Source organism: Triticum dicoccoides, chromosome 2B (genome assembly GCF_002162155.2).
Source record: "Triticum dicoccoides isolate Atlit2015 ecotype Zavitan chromosome 2B, WEW_v2.0, whole genome shotgun sequence".
NCBI classification, from domain to species: Eukaryota; Viridiplantae; Streptophyta; class Magnoliopsida; order Poales; family Poaceae; genus Triticum; species Triticum dicoccoides.
Genome location: NC_041383.1, coordinates 774,457,759 through 774,467,261, shown reverse-complemented (window position 1 = coordinate 774,467,261; position 9,503 = coordinate 774,457,759). Strand labels below are relative to the sequence as shown.

General features: G+C 44.2%; 1 protein-coding gene across 1 annotated transcript; it reads right to left on the bottom strand.

The window, feature by feature from the left end:
• Window positions 1–881: 881 nt before the first annotated feature.
• Window positions 882–7,034, bottom strand: LOC119366213 (heme oxygenase 1, chloroplastic-like). The gene is made up of 4 exons (XM_037631903.1): window positions 6,599–7,034; window positions 1,954–2,177; window positions 1,317–1,424; window positions 882–1,231 (listed from the first exon to the last, which is right to left on the bottom strand). The coding sequence occupies exons 1-4, from the start codon at window positions 6,993–6,995 to the stop codon at window positions 1,139–1,141; spliced, it is 822 nt and encodes a 273-aa protein (XP_037487800.1). The 5' UTR covers window positions 6,996–7,034; the 3' UTR covers window positions 882–1,138.
• Window positions 7,035–9,503: the final 2,469 nt, after the last annotated feature.

Sequence of the window (9,503 nt, the reverse complement as noted above, 5' to 3'; positions counted from 1 at the left end):
GGCCGGTGCGGACGCCGCAAGGCCCGCGCCCGGGGCGGACGCCGCCAACCCCGCCAGCGGGGCAGTGTGATCCGCTTGCGGCAGGAGCGGCGGGACAACGCCTGCGGAGTCCGCAGCGGACGGCGGCGCCGCGATGTGGACCACGAGGTCACGCGCAAGCGAGGGCGCCGGCGGCGTGGAGAAGACGGAGCCGATGCTCCTTGTCCCGATCGGAGCCGGAACTCGAGCGGGAGGTTGAGCAGAGCCGCAAGAGAGGCCGGGAGGAAGCCCGCAGCAGTGGAACCGGTGGTGGCGGCGCTCGACATGGCGGCGGCGCGATCGGTGGCGCGGCGGCGGCGGTGAAGGCGGCGGCGGCTGCGGCGGCGGTGCGGGTATTAGGGTTTAGAAGCGGAAGCGATCGTAACCTAGCGTGATACCATGTAAGACAATAAGTTTTGGGGAACCAGCACAACCCTCTAAGGGTGGCTTATCTCATTATATATAATGGTTGTGTTACAATATATACCATATACGTACATAGGTACAGAAGCTATACATAGTCTAACAGTATCAAATGAATGAACAAGTCAATTCGAGTCTCTCCCCTTCTCCTACGTACTCCCGTCTCCTACCTCTGCTCCTCCCCCAGTTCCCCATCGTGCGATCGATCCTTCTCTGTCGATCGTCACATGGGGCCACGGAACAGCTACACATTTGCTTGCCGAATGATCCCTCGCGAGCCACAATTCACAAGGACTAGCTAGCTTTGAAGTACGTTGGCCTAAGCCATTTGTTTTATGGGTTTGTATTTTTATATTCAATATATGAAAGTAACATTGATCGGCCTGTACGAAGGAGATACAATATGCTCAAAATTCAATTTTATAATTAAAAAATGTAAATACATTTGCAGTATTTTTCAATATATAAAACTAGAGGAACCACAGTGGTATTTTATTAAGAGAGTGGTGAGGCTTGAACTTGGGAGGCCTAGCACACCAGCTCATGTGCTTGACAGTAAGCCCCCAAGTCTTTCTTGTATTTTTCAATATATAGATTGACAATACTAAAAGTGAAAATCACATAGTATCGTGATACTACGATCCGATCCGATGATCTGATACAGCTGACAAGAAAATGATACAACCTAGGTTCCAGCTCAGGTGAATATCTTGCGCAGACGATCTACTGAATAAGCGAACGACGTCACAGTCTCCTCCAGGCAGCGGTTCTTCTCTTCCCGGGTCCAGTTCTGAGCATAGATGTGATCGGGTTAAGACACTGAGAGACACACGGGCAGAAAAATAAGAGCACGACATCAAAGCTTTTGGACTTACAGAAGCAACTTGGTTAAGTTTTGTGCGGACATTCTGCAGCAGCTCGGACAGGGTACCTTCCCACTTGTAGAATTCCAGCTCTTTCTTGTTCAGAATCTTGTCAGCAATCTGACATGAATAGAGGGCATGATTACTAGGTTAAATGATACTCCCTCCGTACCAAAATATAAGAACATTTTTGACACTATTTTTGACACTTTTAGTGTCAAAAATGTTCTTATATTTTGGGACGGAGGGAGTATTCATCAATGGAGGAACAGGTAACTCTCGCTCACACCACACTGACAGAATACAGTCTGCCGTGATGCCCTGATTTGCATTGGATAAGTAAATATAAGGATTCATGCTCCACAACGAAATGGCCAGCTATAGAATGAATGTAGAAGTATTTACATAGCAGAAGAACGAGATATGAAACAGATCTGTGCATAAAGTGACCCTCAACGGAGTTCATACAGTAATATCATACTACTATCTTCTTTTGGAATTTCAATCAGCAAAATAAGAAGATTGAGAAGAACCAGTGCCAACAACACATTGTTAACAACAAATATGGGAAGCCATTCACACAAACACTATTTTACATCACATATTCACATGAACGTTCGGTACAATGTTTTGTGCTGAAAAGTGGTACCTTTTTGCCGGTCAGTCGACCTCCAGCAGATTGACCAAAGTACATATTATAGAAGTGACAGAAAAATGCTTGCTGGTCCTTCTCAGACAACTCTTCCAGATAGGAAGCATATTTAGTGTCAGCAGCAGATGGTTCTGGAATTGTGTGACCCTGTTTGCTGAACCATTTCAGATCTTTCTTCAGTGCGTCTGATCTCTCTAACCCAGTATTCCGGAACTCCGCATCTGATAGGAACAGATAACTAAAATGTCAATCAGCAGCATCTAGCTAGCTAACAATGATGAAAGAAATGTTCCAGCTCCATCCTAGGGAACTGTAATTTCTGGCAGAAAAAGGTTAGATAATCTGTCACATAACCAGTATGAGATTTCAGTAATTAAGCCATTTATTGTTCTAAGCAGAATAAACAAAGTACATCCATTGAGGTAAAACTTTCCAGTTTCAACTACAGCTTTTCCTCCTCTTGCTCCTTCTAGCTTCGGCTTCATAAGTTTCTTGCAGCTTTTCAATCATTCATCTTATTGTCTCGTGCTTACCATCTCATGCTAATTATTTCCCATGCTTGTAGGTTCACCCATCGGTTGGATCCAACAATGTGCCACTCAACCCCTGTTCGTCTCAAAATCTGCAAGAAAGCCCGGTGACGCCTACTACGGCTTCTCAACCTCGTCTCAGCCCCACACTTCGAACATGAGGAGGGCATGTGACTCCAGGTGAGTTCTCCTAGTCTTGTGTTACTCATGCTTGTGGGTCCATATAGCAATCTTAATAATTTGGGAAAAATTGGAACTTATAAAAATTATCCATATTGCTATTGTGCAAATCATATGACTATACTTGTCAAAATTTAGAACTTGTCAAAATCATGTGAGTACACGGTAAAAATCATGTGACCGTTCTCCTATGTTTAGTCTTAACTTGTAAAAATCATGTTTTGTCTTTTAATTTATACATATTTGGAATTTCCCATGTCAGCACACTTGTAGAATTCTATAACTTGTCAAAATCTATAATTGTGTAACTCATGCATTTGCTTTCATATTTGTAGGATTGCATCATGGACGCCTTCGTCACTGTGTAGTACTTGTGTTTGATGGATTTGTGATCTTCGTGTTTCATGGACAAGTGACTTCAACTTGTTTGATGAATATGTACATGTTTGGGAACTTTTGAACTCGATGTCTACTTGTGCTTTGGAACTTGATGGATTTGTGCCCTATATATGTTTCTGCTTCTATTCAGAATGGTAGAATATATTTATTGTGCTGAATTGCAGGGATTTAAAACAAAACAGCTAAAAACTAAAAAAATAACTGGGGCATTTGCCGAGTGTTACACTCAGCAAGCCAAGGTGCCACGTGGCAGAATCTAGTACCATCTGGGCGTCTCTCTGACCAAATGGCCATGCCGGAAATCGTTTCGCCGAGTGTATTTTGAAATACTCGGCAAATGGTCCAGAACCGCTGTGTATTCTGAAAATACAGACTGCAAAGTTTTTGAATATTTGCCACGTGTTTTCTGTAATACACTCGGCAAAGTTTTTGAAACTTTGTCGTGTATTTTCGAAAATATACTCCGCAAAATGTTTGCCGTGTATCGGCTTTAAACACTCGGCAAATATGATGTCATGATGACTCTCCATTAGTGGCGACCGGCCGTCAAGGTGCTTTTTTGCCTAGAGATGTAGAAAGACACTCAGCAAAGACTTTGCCGATAGTATTTTTACCGTGTCCTATTTGCCGAGTGTAACACACGGCGAAGTTTTTCCCGAGTTGTATTTTGGCTTTACAGAGTCTTTTTGATACTCGGCAAAGGTGCCAAATCCGGTAGTGCGTCATACATGAGGGTTGCTGCTAAGTTTTTATTGAAAATGAGGATATACCCCTGGGCTCTACATCTAGACGATGTATGTAGCCAATTTATTAATTATTAATAAAGACTTTACAAAGTAATACATCATCATGTTTGAAGTCATCATCTTGGCAACACACGTGTTGCTACTCCTATCCCCTTGATGAAGGGGTGCCAAATGTCCGAGCTTAATACTAAACAGACATCACACCAAAGCCAAACATTCAAAGCCGGATGCCGCAACCAAGCCACAATGCCAGGACTAGGTCACACACCGGTCTGGCGCACTCCCAGAGACCGCCGCCACCGTCAACCACTGATCCATCTCCAGAGCAGGTACTGACACTTCAATCTCTTGCCAGGCCTGCCGTCGACATCACCACCGCATCAGACAACGCCACCATCCTGCACGTGTCCATCCACACACGTCCACCGCCAAAATTTCGCAGCACCATGCCGCTGCGATCCGCTGTCGGCCTTGTGGTACATGTAACACCGCTCCTCCTCTTGTCACCTCCAGCCATCACTTGCTCCAAAACGATGCCCCTAGGAGGGAAAGCGATACTAAGAACGCCACCATCATTCGATCCGGGAGACCCAGATCTAGGGTTTCCCCCAGAGCATCCAGAGCCTGATGACGCAAACTGTAACGACGATGCCTCGACAAGGAAACAACATCAAAGACGTCGCCATCGTCCGTCATGACCGTAATCAGCGCGATTTTCATCGGCAGCTGCGCCACCGGGGCAAACTCCAAAACTACGCCATGAAGAGGGACTACGACGCAAAAGGACCGCCATCGCTCAATCATAATGAGATCTAGGGTTTCCCCGGGAGTTGCCCACGCTGTCAAGGACCAGACAAGGGCGGTATCCCGCAGATCCGCCCAACCGACGTGTCGCACCTGCCACCACGCCGACCGCGACCCGGAGACCAAGCCCACGCTTGGGTCCAGGTCCGGTCGTGCCGCCGCCGATCCGGTCACGCCGCCACCGTCCCTGGCGACCGCAACGCCCCAGGCGTTGAAGCCGCCTACCGCGGAGGTACGGGACCGCCGGAGCACCGCCACCACCCGCAGTAACGCCCGGCCGCAAGTCACGCTCCGGCCCAGGGGCGCCGGCCCACACCATCCCCTCACAAGCACGCGGGAGTGTCCCGAGTCCCCGCCGCCACCGGCGATGGCAAGGCTTCGCCTGGCCACGTCCTCGGGCAGCGGCGAGGGAGGAGAAGGAGGAGAGGGGGAAGCGGGCCGATGGGATCTGGGGAGGCGGCCGGGGGCGACTCGGGGGAGGGGAGGGGGGAGGCTTGGTCAAGGGTTGCTGCTAAGTATGTCAACACAAATAGAGAGACGGAGGTTGCACTGCAAACAGTGATGTAAAAGGAGCCAGCCATCTAGCCCTGACTATGCGCCACCCTGCCGCCAGCATAGTGCCTAGCGCCATTTAGAGCGCTGATTTTCAAAGATAGATTTGTAAAAAAGGTATTGAAAGCCATCAATGAAAAAATGTCTTCAATTATCATTCTAGATGGAGAGACTTCGCATGCACGAGTAAGATGGCAACTATAGCTTCCAACATGTTTGCCAAGTAGGGGAAAGCCCACTATAGCACTACGTACGGTTATATGTGAAGCAAACAAATACACCACTTCCATATCACAAGCAATACGAATAAATATGCACCAGTTCCAAATAATTTTAGTTGATAATGACTTGATATATGAACATGTCACTAGAAATGTTGATGAAATTATTCAGACTGGGAAGTGTTTCCCCTGGAGCATTTTAGATACAAGATGTTGTCGAATCACCAAAGAATAGAAGATGCCTCTTCGCAACAGCTGAGAACCTACCTACGTTTTATTAAATTTGTGCGGATCCATTCTTAACTTCATCTAGATCACCTCCAGTGCAAACGATATGCCACTATTCTTAATACTGAAGTACATCTCATCACAGGTTTATAATAGCAAAAAAAATCACACAGCATTCTGTTGAACATTCAGTGTAACAACTGGTTTTACAAAAAATAGGCATGTATTATCTCGAAAGCATCTGCAATAATCATAGCTTAAAATATTTGTACACCTTAATTATGATTAGTGAACCATGATTAATATTAGGATAACATGTTTTTCCCAAATATTATCAGAAATGACAAAAATAATTGCCTGTCTCTGGATCCTGGCTCTTGATCTGTACATTCGATTTTAGTCTAGCAGAAATAAATATACAATAGCTAATGGGTCAGTCGATTTTGAGATTCCTGCAGAAATTCGCCGGAGGAAGGCCGGACAGGAGGGAGGAGAAGGAAGGGGCCTGCAGTCATCACCCCATTATCTCTCTTAGGGTTCAGGGTGGGGACTGGTTGTGGTGGTGGTCGTGGTGGGGATTCGCCGGAGAAAAAACTCGATGCGGGGTCCTAGAGGGATGGTCGGGGCGGCGGAAGACCGACGATATGTGGTGGTTCAGGGGAGGGCGAGGCGGTCGCCGGAGAGCCGCCCCGCGCGTGGCAGGGCCGGCGGTTCGGGCGGCGAACGGTGCGGCGGTGTGCTGACGAAGAAGAAGGGTCAGGCAACATAGGATCTTCATCCAATGGTCTGAAACCGTCCATTGACCCAAATATGAAAGTCAGGCGGCATGTAGCCAGTCTCAAAGAAGTATGAATGCATTATAGTGACCAAAATAAACTGTGGCACGAAATCACTACCCGCCACAAAGTAGAGGCCGCACAAAATTGACTGGTAGAACTAATTACACAAAACCACATGGAAGGACGGGTTTGCAGTGACTCACACCATGGGACGGCGGCGCGGTCGACGATGTTCTCGAGCGTCTGGAAGATGAGCTTGCTGTCGACGAGGAAGCGCAGGTAGGCCTCAAGGTTAGGCTCCAGCTCGTTGAGTGATGGTCCCTCGAGCTCCTTCTCCCCTTCGCTGGTCTGGTCCTTGGTGTGCATCCGCATCGCCGCAGCCCTCATCTCCTCCACGAAGGTCTTACCGGCCCCTTCGTCCCCTCTCGCCACTGCCGCCGCTGCGACAATCCTCCTCCGCTGGGAATGAATTTGCACAGAAATCCCCGGCACACGGCGCGCCCCCAACGACACGGACAGGCCGCTGCTGTTCATCCCAGCGGCGGAAACGGAGATACATACGCGCGGAGAGGAGGCAAGGGTTGCTGCTGCGAGCGCCATGGAGTCAGACGATGGCGAAAGGGAAGTGCGGGGGTTGGTGGCGAGATACTGCCGCGGGTGCATGGGAGCGGCTTCACTTATAGCGCTTCGGTATCGTGCCAGGGAAGGCGAGTCGACGTTGGAACATGAGTAAATTTACCGGTGCTGGGAGCTACCGGTGAATGCCCACCAATCAAATGTAGCCAGCTAACTTTGTGTGGGCTAAGTATCCAACGTATTTCATTGCTTTCCCATTTTACCAACTTTTTATTTCTTCAACCTGGACCCCATGCACAGACAAAACAGCCCTACATCCCTGACGCATGCAGCTTTTTCTATGCACAGTATGGGACAAGGCGACTCATCTCTTGTCTGTACCTATAAAAAACCATCAATATTTATTTTCTTTCGATATTTTAGATGGTTGATATCTTTAAAAGCAAAATTTATTTTTTAAAACTTTTTATATATTTGAACTCATGATGCCAAGATCTATAGAACAAGTATAATTTTGGATAGTTTTCAAACATGTTTAAATTAAGATGTTTCAAACCACTTATTTCACTTAAAAAAACCTGCTTCTCTCTTTGAAACAATCTATTTAACAATTTAAAAACTGATTTCAATTATTTCATAGATGCATTTTTGTGTTATTTCAATTTCAAAACACATTGGCTTCACAAAAAGTAGTTTCACACATTTTAAAAATAATATTTTCACATATTTGACAAAATATTAATTTCATATATCACATTTATTTTAGAACACTTTTAATATTTCATATATCACAATTGTTCTTCATTTAAGATTTCACACATAATTTGAAGAGAAATATATTTCACATGTTGAAAAAAAATCCGCTTCTCTCTTTGAAATGATCTATTTCACAACTTTAAAATTGATTTCAATTATTTCACCGATGCATTTCTTTGTTATTTAAATTTCAAAACACATCGACTTCACAAAAAGTAGTTTCACACATTTAAAAAATAATACTTTCATATATTTGACAAAAGTTAATTTCATAGATCACATTTATTTTAGAACACTTTACCTATTTCATATATCACACATGTTCTTTATGTCATATATCACACATAAAATCTATTTCACATGTTGGAAAAAATTATTTAACAGATGCATTTCTTTGTTATTTCAATTTCAAAACACATCAGTTTCACAATTATTTCAAAAAGTAATTTCACTCTACTTTTTTCAAGCAATAGATTACAGTTCTTTTGAAAACTAATTTTCCAAAAGGGATTTCACTCATTTTAGAGACATGTTTCACTCATTTCAAAAAACAAGATTCCGCTCATTCAAAAAACGCATTTCACTCATTTTAACAAGAATGTATCACTCATTTCAAAAATCAGATTCCTCTCATTCAAAAAAAATGTATTTCACTCGTTTCAAAAGTTATATTTAACTCATTACAAAACGGTTGACTTCAATAATTTGAATGAACGATTTTACCCAATTTAACAGACATATTTCACTAACTTCAAAAAACAGATTTCACTGATGAATATATAATTGAAATGAAAAAATGATTCAAATAACAAAACTCAAAGTAGACAAAATATATTCAATATTGACCTGTTTTAAAGATCTCTACGCCAGGAGTTCAAATATATAAAAAGTTTCAAATTTGAATTTTGTATTTAAAAGATATAAATGATTTAAATTAACAATGATGAAATAAAAAGGTGAATTTGTTGTGTAAGAGAGGAGAGAGACTGCACCAGTAGTTTTGCTGCCATGCATGTGTACTGTTGTACATGAGGGAGAGAGGAACATGCATGCATCCGATTAAACAATAGTATTAGTAGGGTCCATTCACTGTATTTGTCCAGGTATAAATGATGTATAGTAGAAACTGAAAATTAATGCATGGCAGTCACACGAATTTTAGCATAGTCAATAAACGATGGATTCCTAACCGGTAGCTACCGGCTCCGGTAAAAAGAGATTTGCGCACATGGAGGACCACGACACAGATTCTTTGACTTGCAAGAGCAAAGTTAGAGAAGACTTTTGCAACTCTCAGCCATTAGATTTAACATCTGCGGTTCAGATTTGGTGCTACGAAAAAAAAGAGTACAACAACAGTGTCTTTTTTTTAACATCAGTACAGACACAAGCGCTCATAGCACGCACATACACTCACCCCTATGAACGCGCACACGCACACCCTACCCCTATGAGCACCTCCGAAAGACTGAGTCGGCATGTCATCTTGAGATTTACGAAGTCACCTAGGCACCTCGTCGTCGACGGGAGTGTCTCCTCCCACTGAATGTGGTGCGTCATTACTATATACTAATGGCGCACCATGTGGTGCGTCATTAGTAATATATGGTGCCTAATGCCTGATGCGCCATTAGTAGTTTTGAAAAAAAAATTGTTACTAATGGCGCATCATTGTACAGTGCGACATTACTAGTTGACATATTAATGGCGCACCAATCCCACCATGCGTCATTTGTAGTTTTGAAAGAAAAATTGTTAGTAATGTCGAGCCCCACC

Bases quoted from the DNA above. Each gene is read 5' to 3' on its own strand.
- LOC119366213 (XM_037631903.1), bottom strand. From the start codon at position 6,995: ATGGCGCTCGCAGCAGCAACCCTTGCCTCCTCTCCGCGCGTATGTATC. The intron at 2,178-6,598 runs GTGAGTCACTGC...TGTTCCTATCAG, and splicing joins CCGCGCCGCCGTCCCATGGT to ATGCGGAGTTCCGGAATACT. The intron at 1,425-1,953 runs GTACCACTTTTC...TATTCATGTCAG, and splicing joins GTCGACTGACCGGCAAAAAG to ATTGCTGACAAGATTCTGAA.